Source organism: Thamnophis sirtalis, unplaced genomic scaffold (assembly GCF_051295495.1).
Source record: "Thamnophis sirtalis isolate CommonGarterSnake01/CBP01778 unplaced genomic scaffold, rThaSir2_p1.2 scaffold_13, whole genome shotgun sequence".
Lineage (NCBI taxonomy): Eukaryota > Metazoa > Chordata > Lepidosauria > Squamata > Natricidae > Thamnophis > Thamnophis sirtalis.
Genome location: NW_028261393.1, coordinates 30,991,306 through 31,019,301, shown reverse-complemented (window position 1 = coordinate 31,019,301; position 27,996 = coordinate 30,991,306). Strand labels below are relative to the sequence as shown.

The window sequence follows — 27,996 nt, the reverse complement described above, 5'->3', positions numbered from 1 at the left end:
CTCCCGTCCTGCGGCCGGCCATGGCACGCTCGGCGGCGGCGGGACGGCTGCCGCTGGTGGTGGTGTTGGGCGCGACGGGCACCGGCAAGTCGCGGCTGGCGCTGCAGCTGGGGCTGCGCTTGGGCGGCGAGATCGTCAGCGCCGACTCTATGCAGGTGCGCGGGGCCCGCGGGGAAAGCCGGACGCGAGGCGGCTCCACTCGCCGCAGCGCCCTGGCTGCCGAGGGGCGGCCGAGAGCCAACCGGGGGTGGAGCTGCGCGAAGCGGGCTCAGCTGCTGGTGGTGCGGGGGCCTTGGCCGGGCCTTCCGCCGCGGAGCTTCCCGGGCTGGCCTCTCCACGCCCGCCCCTCGGCCGGCCGGAGCTCTGGGGAGGCGCTACGGCCTCGGCCCGGGGAGCTTCCGGCCCGCCCGGCTCTGCCTTCTATCGCTTTACATGGCAGGTCTCGTCTTTTGAAAGCCGTATAAAACGGGTAGTTTCCTGTAGTTTCCTGGGTGTTAAAATCGTCTTTTTAAAAGGGAGCTCTGGCATAAAATGACATCTGTCGATCTATCAGCCGCTTTGTAGAGCTGCAGGGCGGGGGGGGGGGAGAGGCTGTCCTCGGCCAACCCAGGGGGGTAAAGGGGCTTCTTGCCAACCTATTTTGTAGTGATAAAAGAAATGTCCTTCTGGGTTCGGCTCCAAGTGGGGAAGAAGACACTGGAGACATGGAGGTTGCTTGGAAAGATGCAGAACCATCTTTCCAAGCAACCTCCATGTCTCCAGTGTCGTCTTCCCCACTTGGTGGACAGGACCACATGGCTTGAGTCCTGAACAGAAAAGGTGATCACATGCTTCAATGTTGGTGGAGAAAAAGAGAAGGGAGGCTGAGTCCCTGGTTTTATGCCCTCTCTGGCCTTTGATCTTGAGCTTGTATTCTGATTGGTTGTCAGACTCCCATGGGGCCATGCAGGGGCAACTCTCTAGCCTGCATTTTGAATCCAGGTTTGGTTGTGTTCTCAGATGCCATCTGGTGAGTTGAGTAAAGTGCCAATATTATCATGCCTTGATCCCATCTCCCGGGAGCTGAAGTGGATAACTCTTTATTATGTAAAGGGACTAGCTTGGCCTTCTTAATGGCCCATTGATAAAGTGGGGATGGGCAGCAAGCTACAGGCAGCTATCCTGTCTTTTAAAACATGTTTCTTTCTTTTCACATCCAGAGAAATATTCTGCCTTTTCAATATTTCCTAGGATATTTCATTTTTCTGGGAGAGGGCTGGGTGATAACTTCCTACAGTAGCTTGGGAAGCGTCCACGTATCTGTACTGCACTTGTGTGAAAAAGGGTGTTGGTACTTACCTTATATGTGTCTTCTCATAGTGGGGAGAGGAGTATCCAGATTGGGTTGACCTTGTCCTCATTGATTGGATTGAGTCAGATAAGCTCTTTGGGCTACGCCCCTTGGCCACCAGGGAGACCCCAGTTATCGGTGGAGAACTCTGACTCATTGCACCATTCACTCCAGACTCTTATTTCAGTTATTAGCTTTTATTGGTTTCAACATCAATATTTATATATCTTCTTTAAACCATGAACCATGACTCTTAGTCATGCAAAGATAGTCAGGGAGGGGCTGGATACTCCTACCCCCACTATGAGAAGAGGCGTATCAGGTAAGTACCAATGCCCTTTCTCTGTAGTGAAGGGGGAGGAGTATCCAGATTGGGATGTACCAAAGCCTACATGTCCCTAGGGAGGGAGACCCTGAGGCAACATGCCCCCAACTCATGCCTGTTGATGCGTGGGCCCCGCCCTGTGGACCGCCTGTAACACCCTGCGGCCAAACGAGGCTTCTGCCGAGGCAAAGGAGTCCAGTTTATAGTTCCTAACAAAGGGAGAGGGGGAAGCCCACATGGCTGCCCTGCAGATTTCGGCCAAGGATGCCTCGTGGCCCAGGCCATGGAGGTGGCTGCGCTCCGTGTGGAATGAGCTGTGATATGATTTGGTGTCTCTAGACCCTGTGATTGGTAAGCAGTGGCAATGCAGGTTCGCTACCACCTGCTATTGTGCTGGCAGTTACCTTGTTACCCAGGGACCCTGGTTGGAAGGAGACAAACAGGGCTTCGGATTTCCTGTTTGGCCTGGTTCTCCTGAGGTAAATCCTCAGAGCCCTCCTTACTTCCAAAGTGTGCCAATTCTTCTCCATAGTAAGGGGGGAGGGGTATCCAGAATGGGTTGACCTTATCCTCTCGTGATTGGATTGAGTCAGATAAGCTCTTTGGGCAACGCCCCCTGGCACCAGGTATTCCCCAGTTTTTCTGAGAGGTTGCCCATTCTGAATCTCCAGCAATTTACTAGGATTTAAAGAGAATTCATTTGGACCCATCAAGTTTTGCCTCCCTGCACCGCACACAGCCTCCTCCTGCAGGATCGGGACTGCCACTAGCCCCCCTGGGGGGGCACGCTGCCCTAGCCACTGAGTGAATCTGAAGACACTCAGTGAGGACCTTGGCCGGGCAGCAGGAGGATAGGGCACAAGCCTCCTGGAGGCAAGCCCTAGCTGCAGAGGATTGTAAGTCGCTGGAGCGCTCCGTCGCTCCCCTCAGGGTTTGAGCGACGAACCAGGGCTTCCCAAACGTCCTGGAGCGCCCGCACTGCCTCCACTTGGCCAGAGGATCGTGAGGAAGCTGAAGAAGCCTTTGCTGGCCACAGCGGCATCGGAGAAGAGGCAGGAGGAAGAGAATTCGGCTGAGAGGGCGCGCGGCAGCTCCCTGGAGCACAAGCCGCTCTTCAGGTACTTTTAAATTTCACGCCCCTTTGCAAGCTGGGCAACGCCATTTTGAAGCCGGGAGGACCCACGTGGTCCAAGATGGTGGCACCCAGCAGCTACCAGGAAGAAGAATCCCAGGCAGCTGCCCGGAGGGGCAGAAGAGCAAGCATCCAGGTCAGTGGCTTCCCCAGAGACTGCCTGAAGGGTGAGGGGAGGAAAGGCTAAATGTAAAAGCAAGCACACACACCCCCAGGGCAGATCCAGAGGAAAGGGGGGTCACAAGCCTTCCAAGCCCTCTAAGTATGAGAGGAGGAGGCATAAGGCTTTAGAGAGGCTCTGCAAGAAGGCTGCCAGCCATCAGGCCACCCCAGGCAAAGGGGGGAAAACTCCAGGCACTCCCTTACTCAGCAGAGGCACAGTGGAGAATCCAGCCCTGCCAGCAATGATCCCTATAGACACCTCAGGACTTTGGGGCGCTATTCAGGGGTTGCAATCCCTTACCACTCCTGCTGTGGGGGCAGCCTTGCCTACTGGACTTCCCCTCTTGGGCATTCCCCCTGCTCGGGGGTATAGGCCCCAGCCAGACACCTCCCACAGGGGTCCCCAAATTTCAGGAGATAATGATGCAGGCATTTCAGCAATGCATGGCAGCAGCATTGCCACAGCCACAGGGAGTCCCCCCCCCAGGGCTCCTGAATTCCCAGAAGCCCAGGAGGAAGAGATCCCCAGCTCCTCAGATTCATCCCAGGAGGACAGTGACATGGAAAGTGAGGAAGGCGAGATCAGGGAGGACAAGCTGTCAGAGGACGAAGGCATGCCTCCTCCTAAACCTACATTCACCGGGTTGTTCCAGCCCTCACTGTTTAAGTCCCTGCTCTTCAAGGCCAAGGCAACGGTCAAGCTAGGCAGCAGAGCAGCGGAGGCCCCACCTCAACGCCAGGGCTTCTCAGCGGAGAACATCTTCGATGAGCAGGCCATCGAGGCAGACACCGTTCCTACGCCCAAGACCTTCCTCAACCTGGTAAGGTGCCAATGGGCATCTCCTCTTCAGACAGGGTGTTCTTCAATGTGGACCAAGAGCTGTCTAAGCTACTGGCACAGCCCGCCATAGATGCTCCAATCGTGGCTCTTCATACATCCACCAACATGCCTGGGGAGCCAGAGGATGCCTTGAAGGCGGAGATAAGAAGGCAGACCTCACCTTGCAGAGGGGTCATCAAGCAGCGGCCTGGGCTGTGAAAGCCTCCTTCAGCCTCCTTCATCAACAGATCATCCTTGCTATGGCTGCAGGAGCTACAGCAACGCACCCCCATAGCAGATGTCCGGTCACATCAGGACATCAACAAGCTGGTGGCAGCATCCAGTTTTCATCAGATGCCACCTTGGCTGCAGCCAGATTTGCTTCCAGGGCGATCACGTCGTTGGTGGCATCACGCAGGCTGCTGTGGCTACAGCAGTGGCAGGCAGAGGTTTGTCACAAGTGGCTCCTGGCTTCGACTCCCTCTTTGGCTCGGCTCTGGACCAGTTCCTGATTGGGAACAAGGACAAGAGGAAGGTCCTGGCCACTGCCCAGAAGAAAGGCAGCTTCAGGACGACTCCATACCCCAGACGCTCCTACTCCCGGGGTCAGGACTCTGGTTCCTTCTTTCGGGGTCAGGACTCCTTTAGGGGGTCAGAGGCAGGATTCTCCAGAAACAGGCAGTACCAGGCGGGATTCCCTGCTAGGCAGAGGTACCCAGACAGACAGCAGAGAGGCAGGCAGCAGAAGCGGCCCTTTCGAGGAGGCGGAGAAGGGGGGGCATGCTTCTTCCGCAAAAATTAAAGCTAGGCCCAGCGTTCTCCCCATTGGGGGGTGCTTAGCACACTTCGCCGACCGCTGGGATCTCATCTCCTCTGACAGGTGGGTGCAGAAGACCATCAGGCATGGCCTTTCACTCGAATTTCTTTCCAGTCCCCCAAGCTTCTTCCGGATATGTCCGGTTTCAAAGAACCCGACCCGGAGGTTGCTGATGCAGGAGACCATCCAACACCTGTTGAAGATTAGGGCGATCCAGCCAGTGCCTCCAGAGCAACAGGGTCAGGAGCACTACTACATTCTGTTTGTCATCCCTAAGGCCTCAGGGGGCTGGAGAGCGATCCTTGATCTGAAATGCCTGAACCGTTCCATTCGTTATAGGAGGTTCAAGATGCACTCCTTGTATTCTATCTTGCTGGGGTTAGGCAGGGAGACTTTCTCACCTCCATAGACCTCTCAGAGGCCTACCTGCATGTTCCCATTGCCCAGGATCACCGCAGGTATCTCAGGTTTTGCTATATGGGACACCACTATCAGTACCGGGCCCTCCCCTTCAGGCTGTCTTCGGCCCCGAGGGTATTCACGAATGTAATGGCAGCGCTGGCAGCGTACCTGAGACAGGTCCCGGTGCGCATCCAATGTTACCTGGATGACCTGCTTTTGCAGTCATCTTCCTTTAGGGGTGCCCTACGAGATCTAGACATCACCATGACTGTCCTGAGGGATCACGGGTTTACAGTAAACCTAGCCAAGAGTCACCTCCACCCCTTTACTAGTCTGATTCACCTAGGAGCCAGAATAGACACCCAGATGGGCATGGTTTTTCTGTCGCCTGACAGACAGATAGCGCTTAGACAGCTAGCCTTCTCAATAGCCAGGAAGCACAAGGTGTCCTTAGCCACTCTGCCTAAACTGCTAGGCACCATGGTCTCCGCCATTGGCATCGTCCCGTGGGCTCGCCTCCACAGCAGAGATCTCCAGTGGTTCCTCTTGCCGTTCTAGCGAAGGCGCACGAGCTGTTCACAGACCAAGGTACTTCTTCCGGTAGAGGTCTCCCACTCCGTGACTTGGTGAACATCCCCAGCGATCACGAAGGGTGAAACTTTCTGGACACCAGACCACTTGATGGTAAAGACGGACGCCAGTCTGAGCGGGTGGGGTGCCCATCTACTGGCTCAGATGGCGCAAGGACAGTGGACTCAGGTGGAAGGGACTCACAACATAAACTGGTTGGAAGGAGACTAACAGAGCTTCAGATTTCCTGTTTGGCCTGGTTCTCCTGAGGTAGATACTCAGAGCCCTCCTTACGTCCAGAGTGTGCCACTTCTTCTCCAACGGGTGAGAAGGGTCTGGACAGAAGTTGGGCAAAATCAGTTCCTGGGCTTGATGGAAGCAGGAGCACACCTTGGGGATGAAGGACGGATCCAGTCGTAACCCCACCCTGTCTTGGTGGAAGACGCAGAGATCCTCCCAGGTGGACAGCACTTGCAGTTCGGATATCCACCTGGCGGAGGTGATGGCCACCAGGAACGCCACCTTCAGAGTCAGGAACTTAAGGGAAACCGTAAAGGCTCAAACGGAGCGCCTGTTAGAATGTCCAATACCCTGTGTAAATCCCAGGAAGGGTACCTGTGTACCGTGGGCGGTTTGAGATTGGAAGGCCCCTTGAGGAATTGCCTGGCTATAGGGTGTTGAGTCAAACTCTGGCTCCTGCCACACAGGAGAACTGATGAGATGGCTGAAACCTGTCTCCTAATCGTGCTAGGAGCTAACTCTCTGTCCAGGCCCGCCTGGAGGAAGTCCAGAACCTGTGGCACTGTGGCCTGGATAGGATTGTGCCCCCATGAGTTACACCATGAAGCAAAGGCCCACCACGTAGAACCGTAGATGCGCTTCGTGGAGGGTCTGCAGGTGGCCTGGATACTCTAACACCTTGAGAAGAGGTCTTTCCTCAGGATGCTCCGCTCAAGTGCCAAGCGGTCAACTAGAGCCATTGAGGGTCTGGGTGCTCCAGCGATCCCTGGCTGAAGGATATCCTCTCCTGGGGGTTCTCCAGGACCTCTCCACTGACAGTGAATGGAGATCTTTAAACCACGGCCTCCGAGGCCAGTGAGGGGCCAACAGAACCACTTCCGCCCCCTCCCGGAGGATTTTCCGTGTGACCCTGGGAATCAGGGGTAAGGGCGGAAAGGCATACAGAAGACCCCTGGGCCAGGGGCTTCGCAAAGCGTCCGTCCCTTCCACCCCCCGTGTCTGGTACCTGGAGAAGAACCTCGGGAGCTGAGTGTTGAGGGGCGTGGCGAATAAGTCGACCTCCAGGCATCCGAAGTACTCCACCAGCTCCTCAAAGATTGCTGGCTGCAGCTTCCACTCCAAAGTGTTCCCCTCGGTCCAGCTGAGCCAGTCCGCTCTGATGTTTTCCACCCCTGCTATATGTTCTGCCCTCAGCGAATGCTGTCTAAGATCATAGGCTATCTGAGGTGCTTCTGCGATTTCTCATAGTCGGACATCCCATTCTGAGTTTGTTGTGGGTTCTGGCATGGGGACCGGCCTGTCTGACCCTTTTTCCATGGCTAGAAGGGTGCTATGATTCTATGACTAGGATTGGCTCAAAATTTTTCTTGGATGTAGACGCAGATGCAGTTCACTGGTCAGCCACTAGAGTGCGTGTAAAGATGAAGTGAGGGAAGCTAAGGCTCACAATGAAGAAAGGCTTGCCACGAAGGTAAAAAAATAACAAAAAAGGCTTCTTCCAACATGCTAAAAACAAGAAAAAGGTTAGGGAAACAATTGGTCCATTGCTGGGAGAAAATGGCCAGAAGGTGACAAGCAGCAGGGAGAAAGCAGAACTATTTAACTCATGTTTGGCATCTGTCTTTACACAAAGGGATAAAATAGTCCAACCTGTCAAACACAGCACCACAAAAATCAGATTAGGAACACAAGTTGAAATAGGGAAGAAAATGGTAAGTGAGCACCTGTCTACCCTAGACAAGTTCAAATCACCAGGACCGGATGGATTACACCTCGGGGAACTGGCAGACGAGATCTCCAAACAACTGAAGTATATCTTTCAGAGATCCTGGAGCACCGGGGAACTACCAAAGGATTGCTGACGTGGTTCCCATCTTCAGAAAAGGGAGAAAAACAGATCCAAAGCCAAAAGCCAACATGGGTTTGTCAAAAACAGATCATGCCAGACTAATCTTATTGCATTCTTTAATAATGTGACAAAATTAGTGGACCAGAGGAATGCCGTTGATATAGTTTACTTGGACTTCAGTAAGTCCTTTGATAAGGTAGACTATAACCTACTACTAGCTAAAGTAGAAGAATGTAGGTTAGACAGCATTACATCAGATGGATTTGTAACTGCCCAACCACACTCAGAAGAGGGAGTCAAACTATTCTCCAAGGCACCTGAGGGTAGAACAGGAAGCAATGGGTGGAAATTAATCAAGGAGAGAAGCCACTTAGAATTGAGGAGAAATTTCCTGACAGAACAATTAATCAGGGGAACGACTTGCCTCCAGAAGTTGTGAATGCCCCTACACTGGAAGTCTTTAAGAAGATGTTGGATAGCCATTTGTCTGAAATGATATAGGGTTTCCTGCCTAGGCAGGCGTTTGGACTAGAAGATCTCCAAGGTCCCTTCCAACTCTGCTATTGTATTGCATTGCATTGCATTGCATTTTGCTCTTTGCCTAGTCGCCCCCACCCTTGGATGGGCCTTCAGGGGTAATCTCTAACCTGATTGGAGGCTGTTCTGCCCCTCCAGTGGGGCTGCAGACTTTAGAAGTGAGGACTTTATTTCAGCCTGTGTCCTCCGAGTTGCAGGGGGCCACCATCTTGGGCCACGTGTGGCCTCTCCTCCCCTTCTAAGAGCCAAGGTGGCACAGTGGTTAAATGCAGCACTGCAGGCTACTGCTAGATCAGCAGTTCAGTGGTTCAAATCTCACCGGCTCAGGGTTGACTCAGCCTTCCATCCTTCCGAGGTGGGTAAAATGAGGACCCAGATTGTTGGGGGCAATATGCTGACTCTCTGTAAACCGCTTAGAGAGGCCTGAAAGGCCTATGAAGCGGTATATAAGTCTATTGCTATTGCTATTGCTATTGCTATTCTTTCCAAATGGCTCTGTGGGGCAAATACAATAGCCCTGCCCTCAAGACTTTGAAAAAACAGCTTGTGCTACTAAGAGCTGCTGCTCTCCCCTGTGGCCTTCTGCTGTTAAGAGCAGATTGCTGAGAGCCTTCTCCCCCCCCCCTTCCCCTGCTTTCTTTTCTCTTCCTTAAAGGGGAAGTTTTCCTTAAAGGGAAGAGGCTAGTCAGGCACTCAGAAAAGGACTGAATAGGGCTTGCATAAATCGTGATAGCAAGGTTGCCGGAACACAGGATGACAAAGCCGAAGGGAATCCTCACCTGGAGGGAAGGGTCCCCTTCTGCTGCCCTGCCAGAGAAACCTGGTAATCTTTCCTCAGGTTCGGGGGGGGGGTCCTTCCTGCTGCTGGCCTTGTGGCATCTGCCTCTGTCTTTCCTACTTGGAGGTAAGCTTGGAGGGGGGGTGGATAGATCCACAACCTGCCTCTTTAGCCCCCTTGATGGAGATATGCCTCCTTTTGGCCTTTGCTTGCCTCCCATGCCCTTGGCTAATGCCTCTGCAATGGTCTCTAACCTTTTGAAGGGCTCCTCAGAGCCTCCGGTGGTTGTTGCTGCAGGGCTGAGAGCTCAGCTCCTGCCGGCCTCCTCTGAGCTGCTGGGGGCTGCCATTTTGGACCACGTGGTTTCAAAATGGCCTCCGGCTCCAAATTCAAAAAGCTCCTCTTAGCTGGAGCACATGGAAATGGGTTGTTCCTTGGTAGGCTGCCACACGGCTTCTGCTGCTGCTGGAGGCTCTCTCTCTCGCCACCCCTGCCTCCCGCAGCTCTTTCTGAGCCTCTCCGGCTCTCACTTTGTTCTCTGGTGATTGCTGCCAACGCAGGCCCTCCGGAGTGTTTTAACAAGCCGCGGTTCATCGCTCAACCCCTGAGGGGAGCAGGGGAGCACTCCTGCTCCTGAGAAGTCTCTGCGGCAGAGCTTGCCTCCAGGAGGCTTGTGCCCTCTCCTCCTGCTAGCCCGGCAAAGGTCCTCACTGAGTGACTCTGGTCTCACTCAGTGGCCAGGGCAGCGTGCCACCCCAGGGGGCTTGTGGCAGTCCAGTCCTTGCAGGAGGAGGCTGTGCACGGTACAGGGAGGCAAAATCCGTCGGGTCCAAATATTATTTCCTTTTAATCCTTTGTGATTTGCTGAAGATCCAGAATGGTGAACCTTCCAGTGAGTGGATTGAGTCGATAACTGGGGTCTCCCTGGTGGCCAAGGGGCATAACCCAAAGAGCTTATCTTACTCAATCCAATCAATGAGAGGACAAAGTAAACCCAATCTGGATACTCCTCCCCCCTCACTATGGAGAACACCAAATAACATCAAAAGAAGCCTTTCTTCTTCCTTGTCTCATTTAAGTTGCATCAAGAAGGGGGTCGCCCACTGCAGGCTGCTGGGCTTTCTCTCCGGGAGGGAACTGAGAAACCTCCTTGTGTTTTCCCACAGGAGCCCTGCAAACCTGTTGAACTGGAAGTCCCACCTTCTCCAGCCCCACATGAGCAGAGTGGAAAACGCCCTTGTTGGGGAGGGGTCACCTCTTCCACCCCAGCACGATGGCACTTTGGCCACCAATTTTGCCTCTGCTAACAAATGTTTTGCTTGGTGCCTGGATGCTACATCTGTTCAGATTAGGAGTGCGGGGCCTAAAGAGGCATTTGTTTCTTAGATTGGGCATCTTTCTCACACCAGTAGAAGTGACATCTAGATGGGTGTTTCTCAGTCTTGGCAGTTTGAAGATTTGTGGACTTCAACTCCCACTGGCTTAAGAATTCTTGGAGCTGAAGTCCACTCATCTTTAATTTTCCAAGGTTGAGAAACCCTGATCAGTTTGGTTGAGCTGACAGGCTTGCATGGAGCTGAGACTTTGATAGCCTTCATGGATGATCTGGGATATCACTTGACTGGGAGTGTGCCCCACAGCGTTCCATCTTGTACCAGGTTGTTCCTCAGAGTCTTGAGATGGTCACCTGTGCTTTTCGCAGGCTGTGAGCTGCAGCCTCCAGGCTTGCCTTTGGTCCCAATTCTCTCTTCCTTCAGTAGAGCAGCCAAGATGCCTCTATGTCATTTTAATTGCTAGTGATTAATCTGTTTTAATCTGTTCTCGTAACCCTTTGTGTATTCCACTTTTATTGAGAGACTGTCCTTGAGCAGAAGGATGAGGTTGGGCCTGCAGACCTACAGAGTTGCTTTACCATTGCGGATTCTGGCTGACCAACAAGTCCTGGCAAGTTGGTTTGCTCCAGGTTCCATGAAGCAAGCAATGACATCTTGTGCGATAAAATAGAATACTTTATTTAGCTAAGTGTGTTTAGATATGTATGGAATTTGTCTCCAGTGCAAAAGTTCTCAGTGTACATGCAAAGCAATATAATTAATAATAATATTAATAGCAATACCACCTATAAGAGAGGAAGGTAAAGAAAAAAGAAGAAAAAAAGAATCAGAAAAGAGTTGGAAGGGACCTTGGAGCTCTTCTACTCCAGCCCTCTGCTCAAGCAGGAGATACTATACCATTTCAGACAAGTGACTGTCCAGTCTCTCCTTAAAAACTTTTAGTGTTGAAGCACCCATAATGTCTGAAGGCAAACTGTTCTATTGGTTAATTGTCCTCACAGTTCGGAAGTTTCTCCTTAATTTCAGGTTACTTCTCTCCTTGATTAGTTTCCATCCATTGCTTCTTGTCCTACCTTTCGGTGCTTTGGAAAATAAATTGATCCCCTCTTCTTTGTGGCAGCCTCTCAAATACTGGAATACTGCTATCATGTCCCTCCTAGTCTTTCTTTTCTCTAGACTGGCCATACCCAAATCCTCCAACCGTTCTTCATGTGTTTTAGCCTCCAGGCCTTTAATCATCTTAGTTGCTCCTCTTCTTTATACTTTTTCTAAAGTCTCAACATCTTTTTTGTAATGTGGTGACCAAACCCGCATGCAGTATTCCAGATGTGGTCTTACCAAGGCTTTATAAAGTGGTACTAATACTTCACGTAATTTTGATTCTGTGCCTCTGTTTATACAACCAAGGATGATATTAGTTTTGGCTGCTGCTGCACACGGTTGACTAGTGTTTAAGTGATTGTCCACTAGGACTCCAGGGTCCCTCTCACAGTGACTGTTTTTGAGCTAGGTTTCGCCTAACCTGTACTTGTACCTTTGGTTTTCCTACCTAGGTGTAAAACCTTGCTTTTCTCCACATTAAATTTCATTTTATTGGATAGGGCCCATTGTTCAAGTCTGTCAAGATCATTTTGGATCCTGAGCTTGTCTTCTGGGATGCTGGCTATTCCTGCCAGCTTAGTGTCATCTGCAAATTTGACAAGTTCCCCTTCTATTCTTCATCTAAGTCATTTATGAAGATATTGAAGAGTACTGGGCCTAAAACAAACCCCTGTGGTACCTCACTGCTTACTTACTTTCATGTAGATGTAGGGATATTAAGGAACAAGTAAGGACTACTTGTTGAGTACTGTTTGTCAGCCAGTTACAAATCCATCTGGTGGTGATGGTGTCTATCCCACATTATTCTAGCTTACCAAGAAGTAAGTTATGATCTACTTTGTCAAATGCCTTGCTGAAGTCTAAATATTCTATGTCGACAGCATTTTGCTGGACTACTCATTTAGAAGATAAGGATAATAATAATGCTATAGACATGCAACTTGTATAATATACAGTACTTTAGACAGCATGTGAGAATTAAGTGTTCAACAGACTGATGGCATGAGGGAAAGAACTACCCCTGTGTTTAGTTGCCTTGGCCTACAGTGTCCTTGTAGCACCATCCCAAGGGGAGTTGAAACCGTTCATGTCCAGGATGGGTGGGATATTTTCTCAGCCCCTCCTTCTGACCCCATGAAATATACAGGTCCTTTACAGAAGGGAGACTGGTTGCAGTTGTTCTTTCTGTGGTCTTAACTATCCGTTGGAGTCTGCAACTGTCCTGTTTGGTTGCTGTAACAAACCAGACAGTTATTGAAGTACAGATGACAGACTCAATAATTCCTGCACAGAACTGTATCAACAACTCCTGGAGCAGTCTGAACTACCTGAGTTGATGCAGGGAGAACATTCTTTGACGTGCTTTGTTAATGATGGTTCTAATGTTAAGTGTCCATTTCAAGTCCTGGGAGATTTTAGATCCCGAAACCTTGAAGGATTCCACTTTTGATACTGTGCTGCTGAATATAGTAAGGAGACTGACCTTTTTTATCCCCTCTGAAGCAATCTTCTCCTAGAAATGGATATGGCCCAGGCCCTGCAGGAATCTTGCAGAGGGCCATGGAAAAGGGTGGCACCCGCTCCCCATGTGGAGATTTATATTGTATGATTGTGTCTTGTGTTTTGATTTGCTTTGTTCTTTTTCCCACTCTGCCTTTGGATACCACTGGGAGTGTTGTTTGCTTTTTCTCATCTCGTTTTAATCCTTATATGTGAGCCGGCTGGAGGAGCAGTGCTTCTATCCCAGCCCTGCCCTCCTCAGCTCTTGCCTCCTTCCTTGGGGGCAGAAAAGATGCTGCGGAGGCTGAGTCACCTTGACGCCTCCAGCTGAAGATGGGGACTCTCACAAGCATCCTTCTGCTGAGGCTGCATCCAGGGTGAGGCTGTCTGGCTGCTCTGCCAGCTGGGATTTCTGAACATATAAGCTGCCAATTAGGAACAAGATCATGCAAAACCCGGAGCAGCCTGTGCTGACTCTGTCTCCTGGCACTCAGCACCCAATCCCAGATTTGAACTGGAGATAGGAAGGTGGCGATAAGAGAGAATTACTTTGCATATTTGAAGGTGCAGATCCTTCTGTAATACAGTGTTATGTACCAAAAAAGTATATAGAGTAATCCTAAAAGGAAAGTTGGCTCCCCTGGTCCTTGAAATCTCTTGACCGGCTGCCCAGAAGGATGGGTTGAGCAGATGATGGAGCGTAACCTGTGTGCTCTGTGTCAGATGTGTGCAATTCAGTTGTGGATCCTCAGTGCTGTTCAACAAGCAATCGATACATGCTTAGTGTTCCTGTCTTTGTGTTCTTTCAAGTGTTCTGTGGCTACCTCTGAGGCTGACCTGTTCTCTGGAGAAAAGGAGCAGGTCCTGGGTGGAGGTGCCAAAACACAGCGAGTCTCCAGAGGTGGCTCTGAACTACTGGTTGGGTGAGCTGGCTTGTAGGTTCAGACTCCGCAGACTCTTTTCCCAGCAAGGGAAGGAATGCAGCTCCTCCCTGTCCCACGGGGAGGGAGGCACCCCGCTGCTGAGGAAGAGGGTGCTTGAGACGTCTTTTGGAAGCCGAGTGAACTGTTTCGTTGGTGCACTAGGTCATCAGGGCATATTGATGCAGACAGGCAGCTATTCTTTGCACAGTGCCCTACTCAAGCAGTCCTGAACCAGCATGTCCTTTCTCAGGGTGGGGGTGACATCCTTATCCTCCGCAGGGCCTTAAGGCTCACCCTGTGCTTGCTCTGAGGTCTCTGGTGGCTTGACGTGGGGAGCCACCTGAGATACTGGCTGGCCCCCAGCAAGGAGTCTAGCACTGGCTGAATGTAATGTTTCGTCTGTTTGTCTTTCCCCGACTCAGATCTATCAGGGCCTGGACATCATCACCAACAAAGTTTCTGCCCAGGAGCAGAAGCTGTGCAAGCACCACATGATCAGCTTTGTGGATCCCTTGGTCACCAATTACACAGTGCTTGACTTCCAGAAGAAGGCCAGTGCCATCATATCCTTTGCCAGAAACCCTCTTTAGACATGGATGGGTTCAGTACTGTGGGAGAGAACCACAACTAAGGGCCTATAAACCACATTATATCCAAATTTGAGAAAGTATGTTGGGGAGGGGAGGGCGGATGGGCTTCTGACTGTTAGGAGAGAAATTAGGAAAAAATGTATTTGTGATGCAGGCAAACAACATATGCAAGTTGTGTCCTGGAGAACCAACCATTTCTGATGCTGGCGGTGCATCAACTTTTCAAGAATAAACTTAATGCTAATTGGGAAAAAGGGGAAATACAGAAGAAAAAGATGACATCCAAAATGTATTATTTTAAAGTTGTCCGGTTCAATATATATAGTATATTATTAAGAGTTTTTTTTTTAATGAAGCTCAGCTTCAAAAAAATTTATATGTTCCTCAACTATTCACATTGATGAGATTCTTGCCTCCCAGAAGATCCCAATTGTGGTTGGCGGAACAAATTATTACATTGAATCTTTGCTCTGGAAGATTTTGTTTGACACCAAGGTAAGCCTCACTTTGGAACGAGTGGAAATTAATCCTTGGCAGGCGGGATTTTGACTGACAGATGGGGGAGAAGGAGCTTCATCAAGATCATGTTGGTTCTTTGCCTTCCTGTTGCTTGGTTGATTTGCGTGAGTTGTAAATTATACCTCATTTCTGCAAGTCTTCCTCCCTCCCTCCCTCCCTCCCTCCCTCCCTCTTTCTGTCTCTCTCTCTCTCTCTCTCTCTCCCTCCCTTCCCCAATCAGTTGCAGAAACCTGCCCTTCCTGAATGCCTGCAAAATCTTTGGTTACAAAATGTTCCATGTTTATAGTATAATATTTCTCCCCACCCTGCCTAATGGTCTGAGATTTTCCTTATGCTGCTTGATGTATTACTTGTTGGTGGCAATGATTTTTTTCAGCTTTTCCTCTTCCCTGCCTGAGTCTGACATCTGGTGTTCTGCCTTCAAGCAGGATGTCCTCCTGAGAGATGAGCAGTGCTCTGGTGGGTGGGTGCAAGAACTCCATTTTGAGCTCGATGTCCTTCTTGGACTCTTCTTGGACCCTTGCTAAAATAAGAAAAAGAGGATTTGTGAGCTTAGCCGCAGGTGGTCTCAGCAGTTGTGTCATACTTTGGGGAATCTGTCTTGTGTGTAATTGTCTCTGTCTTTTCGGGGGGAGGCCCAGAGTCCAGCAGTGGCAGCAGAAGAGTGGAAAGTTGGGCTGGAAAATCTGGAGAGTCAGGAACTACACCGTCGGCTGAGTCTGGTGGACCCTAACATGGCAACCAGGTTGCACCCTCATAATAAGCGCAAAATAATCAGGTCAGTCAAATAGCTGGAAGCAGAGAGGGGCAGGAGGCTACAACAAAGACAGCCGGTACTCTCCAAATACTACATGCCCCTGAAAATGAGAGGCTTATACGTACAGATTCCTCTGGAGGAGTATTTTGTTTCCCAGATGCCCACTGTGTCCAGAGGCTGGGTGGAGATAGTCCCACTCTCGCCTCTTCCTTCACACTTTCTGGGTCAGGAGGGCACCTGTTGGCTGTGTGTTCCTTCCAGCTATTTAATTTACAGCTTTATAAGTCCACCTCAGTTGCCCTCTGATACTTGGTGACAGATGGCGAGCAACAGCAGAGCAGTTTCCTTGAAAAATGGGAAGTTGTGGTTTTTATCTCTTGCAGGCAAGCAAAGCCCTTCAGCTTCTATTAAAAATGAAAAGGAGAGAAGAAGGTCAACCCTGCGCCTCCCTGGGGCAATGTGACTGGCAAACACCCTATGAATGTTGGCTGCTGAAAAGATATCCCCCTTCCAATAAACCAGGGTTTTCAAAACTTGGCAGCTTAAGACTTGTGGACTTCAACTCCCAGAATTCCTCAGCCAGCATGAGCCCCATAATAAACAAAATGCCTGTTCTAAAGTTATCCAAGCCACTGACCATGCAAGGAAGGTCTGCAGGACAGCGTCCACAAAGTCACAGTGGCAGCCACATAAAAAATGGATGGACCTTTGTTTTCCCCTGGACCACAGCCTGCAGACACCCCTGCCCAAATATTGTTGAACTCTGCCAGGGGCTTCCCACCTGGGCCAGTGATGCTCAGCAGTTGTGATTGCAAGGGATCCCCCACAAGAAAGTCCAGATGGCAACTGTGATGAGAGTGAACTGTGATGGGACAGGGTTTCAATTAGGTCAGGGATGGGCAACTGTGGCACCTTTATGACCTGTGGACTTCAACTCCCAGAATTCCTGAGCTAGCATTAGGTGATCACAGCTGCCATCTTGATTTTTGGACATGTTCTCTGAGGAAGCTCCCGTACGACCATGAAGCAGCGGGGTCAGAGCTGATCTCAGAATAACAGAGGTGGGAGGGACCTTGGGGGTCTTCTAGTCCAACCTCCTTCTTGAGCAGGAGACCCTGTCCCATTCCAGACAAATGGCTCTCCAGTCTCTTCTTAAAAGTCTCCACAACCTCCAAAGTCCAGCTGTTCCACTGATTCATTATTCCCACAGTCAAGAGATCTGTAGGGAGCCTCCTCTTGGACCAGCAGCAAAGCAGCACCCCTTGCCCCGAGGGCAGCAGCTCCGTCATGCGCAGCTGCCTGAAAGGCCCATGTTGGGCTGGGCTGCTCCGGGATTTGCACCAGTTGTGCAAGCCCTACCAGACAAGCAGCTTTACAACTGTGTGAGAAGCTGGCCCTGGCTTGCCCTTCTGTTCAAATTTCTCAACCCTGCCCTCCCCAGGAGAGGGAGGAGGCGCCCCCACCTTGCTGACTTAGAGTGGGGCCGAGGCCAGACCTTCCCCAAAAGCCCTGGTATTTTGTTTGCATTTGCTCTGCAATAACCTGAGATGGGGGTGATGGTGGTCAGAACTGGCACAGAGCAGCCTGAAGAAGCCTCTTGGGAGGTTGGCGCTGTAGCCAGCCTCTGCTCTGGCCTCTCCTCACATCTCCTGTGGGCATCCTGCAGGTACCTTGTGGCAGAGCTGTTTAATTTATTTAATTTTTATGCCACCTGTCTCCCTTATAAGGTCCCTTAATTTCTGCTGAGATTCTGGAGGCACCAGGTCAGAAGACTGGCAGCTGTGCCAGGACAGCCCGAGAAAGAACCATCTGCCTCTCTAGCTGAGCAGGCAGTTCCAGGCAGGTCCCTGGGCTGGAGCTACTGTCCCACGGCAATGAGGAACTCACTTTAGATGCACCACAAGGCCAGGGGACCCTGCATGGTTTGGAGAGAGGGGAAACTGAACACCTGACCGGGCCCAGCTAAAGGCATGTTACTTTTGTGGCATGACAGCTGTGAAGGTCATTCTCAGTTTCAGTTTCAGTTTCAGTTGCGTTTATTTATAGGCCGCCCTTTTCCCTGAGGGGACTCAGGGCGGCTAACAACTTATGGGAGGGGAAGACGTACAATAACATAAAAATACAATATGTAATTAAGATCAAACAACATTCATTCAACATTCGGGCGGGGGCAAACTATAGTCTTTACCCCCAGGCCTGGCGGGATAGCCAGATCTTGAGGGCTGTGCGGAAGGTCTGAAGGGTGGTGAGGGTACGAATCTCCACGGGGAGATCGTTCCAGAGGGTCGGAGCTGCTACAGAAAAGGCTCTCCTCCGCGTAGTTGCCAGCCGGCACTGGCTGGCAGATGGCACTCGGAGGAGGCCTAATCTGTGGGATCTTATGGGTCGAGAGGAGGTAATTGGCAGAAGGCGGTCTCCCAAGTACGCAGATCCACTACCATGAAGGGCTTTATAGGTAGTGAGAAGCACCTTGAAGCGCACACGGAGGTCAACAGGTAGCCAGTGCAGCTCGCGGAGGATAGGTGTTATGTGGGCGAACCGAGGTGCACCCACGATCACTCGCGCGGCCGCATTCTGGACTAGCTGAAGCCGCCGGATGCTCTTCAAGGGCAGCCCCATGTAGAGCACGTTGCAGTATTCCAGCCTAGAGGTCACGAGGGCGCGAGTGACTGTTGTGAGAGCCTCCCGATTCAGGTAGGGTCGCAACTGGCGCACCAGGCGAACCTGGGCAAATGCCCCCCTGGTCACAGCCGACAGGTGGTGATCAAAGGTCAGCTGTGGATCCAGGAGGACTCCCAAGTTGCGAACCCTGTCTGAGGGGTGTAAATTTTGACCCCCCAGCCTGAGCGTTGGAACACTAACCAAATTTTTGGGAGGGAAACACAACAGCCACTCGGTCTTTTCTGGGTTGAGTACAAGCTTGTTAGCCCGCATCCAGTCCCTAACGGCTTCAAGACCCCGGCTCATCACGTCCACCGCTTCATTGAGTTGGCACGGGGCGGACAGATACAGCTGCGTATCGTCCGCATATTGGTGGTATCTTATCCCGTGCCTCCGAATGATCTCGCCCAGCGGTTTCATGTAGATGTTAAATAGTACGGGGGACAGGACCGACCCCTGCGGCACCCCATATGATAGGGGCCTCGTGGTCGATCTCTGACCCCCGACCAACACCGACTGCGACCTGTCCGAGAGGTAGGAGGAGAACCACTGCAGAACAGTGCCTCCCACCCCCACCTCCCGCAGTCGTCGCAGAAGGATACCATGGTCGATGGTATCGAAAGCCGCCGAGAGGTCGAGGAGAACCAAGATGGAGGCATGGCCTCCATCCCTGGCTCTCCAGAGATCATCGGTCAATGCGACCAAAGCGGTTTCTGTGCTGTAACCAGGTCTGAAGCCGGACTGGAAGGGGTCCAGGTAATCGGCTTCCTCCAAGGACCGCTGGAGCTGGTAGGCCACCACCTTCTCAACTACCTTCCCAATAAAGGGGAGGTTGGAGACTGGACGGTAGTTGTTAAGTACGGCTGGATCCAGAGATGGTTTCTTCAGGAGGGGTCTCACCACCGCCGTTTTAAGTGCGGCGGGGAAGTGCCCCTCCCGAAGCGAGGCGGTAATAACCGCTTGGATCCAGCCCCGTGTCACCTCCCTGCTGTTAGCAACCAGCCAGGAGGGACACGGGTCCAGTACACAGGTGGAGGCACTCACAGCCCTCATGGCCTTGTCCACGTCCCCGGAAGTAACATCCTGAAACTCAACCCAGCGATGGTCGACCAAATCGTCCTCTCGTGTCTCGGCTGGTTCTGCAAAAGTGGAGTCCAAATCCGTCCGAAACCGAGCAACTTTGTCCGCCAAGAACTGGGCATAATCTTCAGCCCTACCCTGCAAGGGGTCCCCCGTATCCCTCTTATTTAAGAGGGAGCGGGTTATCCTAAACAGGGCGGCTGGACGAGACTCGGCGGACGCAACCAAGGTGGCAATATAAGATCTCTTTGCTGCCCTAAGTGCCCTGATGTAATCCTTGGTGCAGGTTGTTAAAAGTGCTCGGTTCGGTTCGGATTTATCGGACCTCCACAGGTGCTCTAGGCGTCTCCTCCGGCGCTTCCTCTCCCGGAGCTCCTCGGTGAATTCTGGAGAGCCTCCGGCCTGGGTCCCATTTCTCATGTGGATTGATCCCCTCTGATCATCACCCCAGTTGAAGGGATGGTGGCCGCCTCTTTGGAGCTCCTGCAGGGCTCTGGGAAAGCCCTCCTTGCTGTGGTTCCAGCTTCCCTGCTTGGTCCAGATGGTTTGAAGGGATTCTCACTGCCAGACATGGCACAGCATTGTCCTTCCCTTCAGCAAGCGGCAGGTCTGACCTGGCTGCTTCTTCAAGCACGCTTTTCTCAGACGTTTCTGTCCTCTTGTGTGCTGGCCCGGTGCTATCCTTTGCTTTGGGGCTGCAGTCAAGTCCCCTCCAAGCCAACCCTCCCTAAAACTCTCTCCCCCGTAGGAGCTTGCAGCTGTTTGAACAAACGGGCATCCCCCACAGTGAGCTGCTGCAACGGCAGCATGAGGAAAAAGGGGGAGGACCCCTGGGGGGTCCCCTGAAGTACCCCAATTCTTGCATCTTCTGGCTTCATGCAGAACAGGCAGGTAAAGAACGGAGCGTCTGACCTTCCTTTCTCAGGCTGAGGGGAGCTGAGGCGCCTTCTGGCGTTGGCAGCTCCTTTGGGAAATGTGCCCTAGTTTTAATCTCCAGTCATGTGGTGGGGTTGGCAGCCATTCCCTGGGAGGAACTGACTTTGGAGCTGACGCCCCGTTACCTCCCAGACCTTTTGTGGGTTGTAGCCAGACTTGTTTGTCTGCTGGGTTTCCCTCAGTTCTGGAGATGCGACTGGACCAGCGGGTGGACGAAATGATGGAGGCTGGCCTGCTGGAGGAGCTGCAGAACTTCCACAGGCGATACAACCGGGAGAAAGTGGCTGAGAACAGGTGAGGCCTCTGCCCTGCTTAGAGGTGGACGATGGCAGGGGGCCGGGGGATGTGAAGGGCTAAGCTGTCTCAAGAGGCCAGATTCCGCCTGAGTGATCGACAGCCAACATGCTGGCAATGTTGGCCAACTGCTTCTCATCCCTTCCCCAGCCAGGATTATCAGCAGGGCATTTTCCAGTCTATCGGCTTCAAGGAATTCCACCAGTTCTTGATTTCCGAGGACAAGAGTCCAGAGCAGGTCAGGCGCCAGTTGCTGGACCAAGGTGAGGATCTGCTTGGGGTGGGGGGTGGGGGAGCACTTCTGGAGAGCAGGCTGGGGTTTGCTTGACTGGCAGGCCAGAGAATTAGGTGAGCTTTGGTCTAACAGCTGGTTCCATGTTCTGGGAAATGGAACACATTTTCTGGCACACAAAAAATGCCGCTGGTCCAGAGGCCATAAACAAAGAATTTGTGGTGCCTTCCTCCCACTACCATGAGACTGGTTTGTATCGGCTTCTCCTGGCTGTGCTGTTCCTCACCCTGAACTCTTTCAGGCCTTCAGGCCTTCAAGATGGTGACCAAGAGATATGCCCGGAAGCAGAACAAGTGGGTGCAGAGCCGCTTCCTGCAACGTAAGTCCTTCCTCCCTGCTCCTCCTTTGCTCAGCTGGCCAGGAAAGAGATGGCACCACTTTTCCTCTTGGCATCTGTGGCATGCTGGGCACCCTCATCTGGACAAAGCTCATTCTACAACTCATTCAAGTGTGAGGGGAAAGGGACAACCATTGTAAAGGCTTCTTTTAAGCATGCGCAGAGTGTGTTCCCCTAGAGAAGGCTTTATCCTGGAGAAGAGCACTTTGAGACCAGCTGTGCCTGAGCGGCTGCCCTTTTGTGGTCCCCGAAGAGACCCCTGAAGGATGGGGAAGCCAGAAGTAGCCGGAAGGGGGCCTCCTGCTCTCCTGTCTTTTCCCTCTTGGGCAAGATGGAGGGAGAGGCCCCAACTCATAGCTGTCCTCCGTGATCCAGCTGGTAGGGAGGGGGGCATGAGACTGTTTTGCTGCCACCACCACCACTGGCCTGTCCCACCTTGCCTCAGGCTTGGGCCCCAGGGTGGGGGTGGGGGTTGTAGTTGAAAGGCTGCTGGTGGATTCAGGAGAAGGTCATGAAACCTGAGAAGGAGGGTTTGGCTCTTCTACACTTGGCCTCTTGTTTCAAGCAGGAAGTTATCTCTTGAGATGTCACAGTTCACTGTAGCCCTTCTAGAAACTCTTCTCTGATCAGTCCTCCCCCCCCCCCCCCACACACAATCCCAGCCCCAGGAATGGATGATGAGGGACTTTTTCTCCCCACTGGGCATCAGAAACAGTATAACCAGAGCAATATAGCAGATTAAAAGAGTAAAATGATGCATCACTAAGTGGGTGGAGAGGAGGGAGACTCTGGGCAGGGCCTTCTGGCCAGGTGCTGAGCAGCCGACAGGTGTGGCAGGAGCCGGGCTTTGTGGTGAGGGCAATCAATGGCATCACCTGCTCAGATTTTGGCCCTGGGAGGCCTGTTGTCCTGCTGCTGCTCAACTCGGCCTGCCCTGGCATACACGGGGCCCCATCTGGAGGGAGGCTGCCCTCCCCTACGATGGCTCCTCTGGGGAGGCACACCTGGCCTTGCATCAGGCAGGAGTGGGAGGGTTTGGCTCCTCTACACTTGGCCTCTTGTTTCAAGCAGGAAGTTATCTCTTGAGATGTCACAGTTCACTGTAGCCCTTCTAGAAACTCTTCTCTGATCAGTCCTCCCCCCCACACACACACACAATCCCAGCCCCAGGAATGGATGATGAGGGACTTTTTCTCCCCACTGGGCATCAGAAACAGTATAACCAGAGCAATATAGCAGATTAAAAGAGTAAAATGATGCATCACTAAGATTGAAAGAGAGACCCAGGATAAAGAGGCCCCAAGAGGAGGGTCCAGTCCTCTTAGAAACGTGCCCACTTGCCCTCTGAGAGAGTGAGACCCATTGGCATGAAGAGCAGAGAGAAGCCAGGTGATGGGGGAGGAGGGCAGGGATTCTCCTCTGGGGCAGACGGAGTTTGTTGGAGGATGGCTCAGCGGCAGCTATGCCCTCCAAGGAATTGGCAGCTTCTGCAAGTTCTACCTAATATTCACAGCAGAATATTCCAGTATTAACACCCCTCCCCCCCGCCTTCCCAAACATTAGGCCTTCCTGGCCTCCCTGCTCCTTTTTCTTGGAGAGGAGCCTCCGGTCACAAAGTCCATGATGCTCTTTTTTTATGGGTTCTTCCAGGTCCTGGATCAAACGTGCCCCCCGTTTACAGCTTGGACGTCTCCGATCTCTCTCAGTGGGACAAAAGTGTGTTGGAACCAGCCATTCAGATTGTGGGGAGTTTCTTGAAGGTAACCCCCAGATTGCCCTGGAGGAGATTTTCTCTGGCTCACTTTGAGTTTGCTGATGACCGGTGTTGTGACTGGCTGCTGCCCTCTTGGGTCTGCAGCCTGGTCCCCTGAGACCCTTGGTGTGGAGCAGAGAGACCTTTGTGCCCGCTGGGTGTGTCCCTGAAGGCCCAATTCAGTGGAGGAGCCCTAGGAGACGGAAAGTGGGCAGCTCTGGGTTAGCAGAAAGACCCAGTGGAGGTTTTGCCATATCTGCCCTAGACAAGGTCATGCCCTATCCCTGCAAAAGAGAAAGATCAGGTAGGAGTAGTGAAAATTTCTCCCCTCCTTCCCAGGCGATAAGTGGAAAAATTATCTTTCATGCTTTCTGAGTCAGCAGAAAAGGTTTCCTTGCCCTAACAGCTTCCACTGGTTTCAAACGTTTCTTCTTGAGATAGAACTCATCAAACCTGCAGATAACTCTAAACTGGCAGGTATAGTCAACACCCCAGAAAATCCAGAAGGCTCTTGACAGACTTGAACACAAGGCCCTGTCTAAGAAAAGGAAATTCAATGTAGAGAAAAGTAAGGTTTTACACTTAGGCAAGAAAAAACAAATGCACAGGTATACAATTGGTGCTCCTGAAATGGTGCAGGGTTTCTGGTGTGAGCCGAAGTTTGGAAGGGACTCCAACGTCCCTTCCAGGCTGTTATTCTGTCAGACTCCGGACTTTTCTGCTTTTGTCCTCTGCCCTGCTTTTAGCACCAGCAGGCTTGATGAAGAGTTCTGAGGGAGATGAACCTTCTGTGCCTTTCTTTGCCATTTGGGTGACCTTAATAACAGTCTTGCCAGTCTCTAGATTGGGGCCTCTGATACACTCCTTTGAAAGAGAAGACAGGTTCTCCTGTCCGGAGGAAAGAGTGTGGATGACAGCGTTAAAAGAGCTGTCATCTAGGGCATTGCTGATCTCGGAGAAAGCTGGGACGATGGGAGCATCCTCCCTGGCATCCAGTGACTGGCTGAGGCTTTAACCCCCAGGGCCAGAAGCCTCCGATGGAGCCCCTCAGGCTGGAGCCGGTGCCAGCAAAGGACAAGCAGAGTTGCCGGTTGTGTGAGCTGTGCAGCCGAGTCATCATCGGGGACAGAGAATGGAGAGGTAAGTCTTGCTGGGGGTTTTAGGACATTGCTTGAAGGGACAGGGACGATGTGACTTAGCGGTTAAGACTGGAAAGCCAGCAGCCCAAGTTCAAGACCCAAGTGCTATCTGATGGGGTCACCGCCCATCCTCGCCCCAGCTCCTGTCAACCTAGCAGTTTGAAAGCAGGCAAATTTGAGTGGATAAAAAGGAACCATGTCAGTGGAAAGGTAACAGCGCTTCATGACATCATGCTGGCCACATGACCCTGGAAATCTCTTGGATAACACTGACTCCATGGTCTTTAAATGGAGATGAGCAGCGTCCCTTCTAGCCAGCAACCACTAGCGGAGTAAAATCCACAGGGACTCCTCTATCTTTTACTTGAAAGAAAGGGACTAAAGATCTAGATTGTTAAAAATAAAAAGAAGTTGATTTATTTGATCATGGCTAACATAGAACTGTTGTTATCTTTGGTAAGTCTTAATAGGCATTTGCTGATCAGGACTGAAATGACCAGGTTTTTAAGGATTTTCTTATAGACAAGAGATGGGTTATGGGAAGAAGAGATTATTTATTATATTTTAAAAGGTGAAAAGTTAACTAATATTGTTTATATTTTTGGGAACAGGGCAGGGGTGGGTTCCAGCAGTCACTACTGCTGGTTCGCTCATGGTTGTAACGTGCGGGTGTGCTTGATGTGTGCTGCATGCTCCTACACAGTGCAATAAAAATGGTTCTGTGCATGCGCAGAAGCAAAAAACAAGGTGCCGCCAGGAGAACCAGTTCGGGGGCATGCCAGGCCTGGGTCGCTGCCAGTTCCAGCAACCCAGGCCAAACCACTACTGGTTCAGCCAAACCGGTCCAAACCGGTAGGAACCCACCACTGGTACAGGGGGGGAGTCATTTCTTTATATATTTTTTCTTTTTCTCTGCATAATATTTTTTCTTTCTACTTTTTGTTCTTTTTTTTTTGTTTTGTTCTTATTTTTTATCTTTGTAGTTACAACTTTTATAACATTACTATTAATTACTATTTTAATTTTTTTTAAAAAACTAGTCACAGTTCTTGTTTTACCTACACCCGTGATGGCAAACCTATGGCACACCACAGGTGACACGCAAAGCCCTCTCTGCGGGCAAGGCAGCCATCACACCAGTCCAGCTCCATCGCACATGCGTGGACCCCTTGTGTCAGCCAGCTGGTCTTCGGGTCTCTGCTGCACATGTGTGGAGTATAGGGGGCATACACGGGGGTTGCTCGCATTGCATTTTGGGGTGTCATGTGGCACCCCATGCCCCATTTTGGGCCTGGAAGGCCTCCTGCACCAACCTGGAAGCCAAAATGGGGCACAGAATGCCACAAAATGCAATGCAAGTGCCCCCCCCATGCAGGCACCCCACTCCCCCACATATGTGCGTCCGAGACCCGAAGACCAGCTGACCGGTGGGAGGCATCTGCACATGTGCGATGGAGCTGGGCTGGGGTGACAGCTGGCATGCCCACAGAGAGGGCTTTGCATGCCACCTGTGGCATGTGTGCTATGGGTTAACCATCACGGGTGTAGGTAAAACAAGAACTGTGACTGTTTTTTTTAAACTTAAAATGGTCACTAAATGAACTGTAGTAATTTGAGTATTACCTGTGTTATGCAGAGTTATGCCCTTCCTTCTACGCTAAAAGAGTTGTTTTATTTAGAAAAACAAGGTCATTTCTGGACCGATATTCTGAATGACTCTCTCGTTGGCAGCTCACCTGAAATCCCGCTCCCACCTCTCCCTCCTAAAGAAGTCCCAGCGCTCAGCCTTGGCCTCCCTGGCTGAAAAGGGCTGCAGCAGCAACTCAGAATCTCCTGCAGAGAAGACGGACGGACGGAGGGATGGAGGCCAGTGAAGCCTCGGCCCACTCCTGCATCTGAGACTGGGAGATGGAGGGAGCCGGATCCCATTGTCTTTGCGCACAGACCGAGAGGAAGGGCTTTTGTGCCATTTCCCATGAACCCCAGTCTGCAAAATGGAAGGCTCTCATCCTCCAGTGGCAAACTGTCTGTGGGCCCCCTCTAAACTCTACCGTGCTCTTTTCCCTAAATGAAGGCAAGGTTTTTATATTTGGAGACAGTGGGTGCTGGTGCCTTTTTCTTCATTACCAGGATCACAGCTCTCCCTGTGATCTCCAGGCAGGCAAAATGGAGCTGGAGAGTCCATGTAGCCCATGTTAAAATGCACTCAACATGCAGGACGAAACCCGAATTCTGGCCTGGAAGGTTCTTGAACTACACAAAAGCCACCAGCAGAATCCTTTCCCCGACTCAGCTCTTCACTCTCTGGTTGGGGCTGTTATTATCTGCCTACGTGGAGGGGAGGGCATGCCAGTTAGTTCCATCCATCCTCGGCTGAACTGCAGAGAAGGTCTGGTGACCTCTGGTGCTTCCCCAGTGGCCCATCCCATCCTGCTAAGTAGCCTGAGCCAAAATTAGGCCCAGCACCTCCCAGCCCTTCAGCTCTGTCCCTGATTGGGGGGGGGGGCAAAAATACCTGGGGACAGGTGAAAGTGGACCTGCTCACCTGGGGCTGGAACTCCCTCAGAAGCTGTTTAGGAGGTGATGGTCCTAAGGAGAGCTGGGCTGCTTCTAAAGCTGGTGCCCCTTGGAGAGGAGGGGGCTCTTTGAGGGGCCCCTGAGCCTCAGGTAGGATGGCCTCCTTAGCAGGTGGGACTTCGTGTGGGCCTCGACCTAGAAGGAGCATCTGCTGCTGCTTTCAAAGTGGGTTGCATTCATTCCTCCCCAGGGTGGGCTTCCCTGCGCAGGAATGCCTGCAGAGAGGTCAAAAAGGCAAGACGGGAGTTGTAACTACACAGCTAAAACCCTACCCGCTTTTGGTAGGGATTGCAAAATAATTAATTGGGGGGGGGGTTCAATTGCACAGTCATGGACCCCCCTGCTTTTGACTCAGGCGGCTAACAAATAACAATATCAGGGTTAGAAAGAACTTTGGAGGTCTTCTAGTCCAACCCACTGCTCAAGCAGGAAGCAACCTCTTCAGGCAAGTGGTTGTTCAATAAAAGACCTTAGAGAAAATCACAGGATCATAGAATTCTCAATGAATCTGATAAGAGTCATTGGTTGGGAGTAATGTAGAAGCTCTTCCCTGGGTAGGAAAGGAGCAGAGGCCCTCAAGGACAACTCAGGAGCTTTGGTCTGAGAACCTGCGTTCTTACACTTGCGAGAGGAAGCTTTCCCATCCTGCACTCTGATGGGTGGGTGTAGAACTTCCTTCCTTCCCTCCCTCCTTCCTTCCTTCCTTCCTTTTGTTTTTCCAGTGGTTTCATTCCAAACATTAAGAGGAGGGAGGGAAGACTTGTTATAAGGGAAGAAAAGGGAGACGATGGTGTTGCAATCTATCTGCAGAGAGGAAGGAGCTGGGGAGAGGCCCCTTCAGAGGAAAAGAACAAGTGAACTTTGCAGATGGAAAGCAGAAGAGGTGGGGGAGGGGCTGGATGGGGACCTGCAGGGGAAGAGGCCTCTGGCCACAGCCATTACTGTCCCAGTCTGGAACTGGAGCTTGGATGATGTGCTGCAGTTCTTCTGGTTGATTCCTGAAGAAGTGACCCCCCTCAGCTGCCATATGCATTTGGGGGCCCTGGAGCAGCCCCTCCAGGGATGGATTGCAAAACTCTGCAGCTGCCATGATTGCTGACACCAGTGTTGTGCAAAGCCGGAACAGGAGTGAACCCTCAATTCCATCCTCCTCATCCCCACCCCATCCCCGGCCCGCAGTAGCACAAACCAGAGTAAACCAGAGACCTGGTGGGAAGAAGGGCAGAAATCCTGGGGAACCT

At 51.7% G+C, this 27,996-nt stretch overlaps 1 protein-coding gene across 4 annotated transcripts; it reads left to right on the top strand.

The window, feature by feature from the left end:
• Position 1: 1 nt before the first annotated feature.
• TRIT1 (tRNA isopentenyltransferase 1) lies at positions 2-26,272 on the top strand. Of its 4 annotated transcripts, none has more exons than XM_087727742.1 (11): positions 2-155; positions 14,243-14,385; positions 14,809-14,905; positions 15,571-15,707; positions 20,176-20,318; positions 20,546-20,657; positions 20,808-20,920; positions 21,191-21,268; positions 22,937-23,046; positions 24,062-24,179; positions 25,910-26,272. In XM_087727742.1, exons 1-11 carry the CDS (start codon positions 21-23, stop codon positions 26,050-26,052), a joined length of 1,329 nt encoding a protein of 442 aa, XP_087583868.1. In that variant the 5' UTR covers positions 2-20; the 3' UTR covers positions 26,053-26,272. The 4 variants fall into 4 exon arrangements, with proteins under 4 accessions (XP_087583868.1, XP_087583867.1, XP_087583871.1 ...); XM_087727741.1 differs by having other exon boundaries at positions 15,565-15,707; XM_087727745.1 differs by lacking the exon at positions 21,191-21,268.
• The last annotated feature ends 1,724 nt before the right edge of the window (positions 26,273-27,996 follow it).

What these genes read in the sequence shown, in the direction of transcription:
- TRIT1 (XM_087727741.1), top strand. Translation starts at nt 21, where the DNA reads ATGGCACGCTCGGCGGCGGCGGGACGGCTGCCGCTGGTGGTGGTGTTG. An exon ending in AAGAAGGCCAGTGCCATCAT is followed by an intron (nt 14,386 to 14,808) that starts ATCCTTTGCCAG and finishes AACTATTCACAT; the next exon opens with TGATGAGATTCTTGCCTCCC. An exon ending in GCAGAGCCGCTTCCTGCAAC is followed by an intron (nt 21,269 to 22,936) that starts GTAAGTCCTTCC and finishes GGGTTCTTCCAG; the next exon opens with GTCCTGGATCAAACGTGCCC.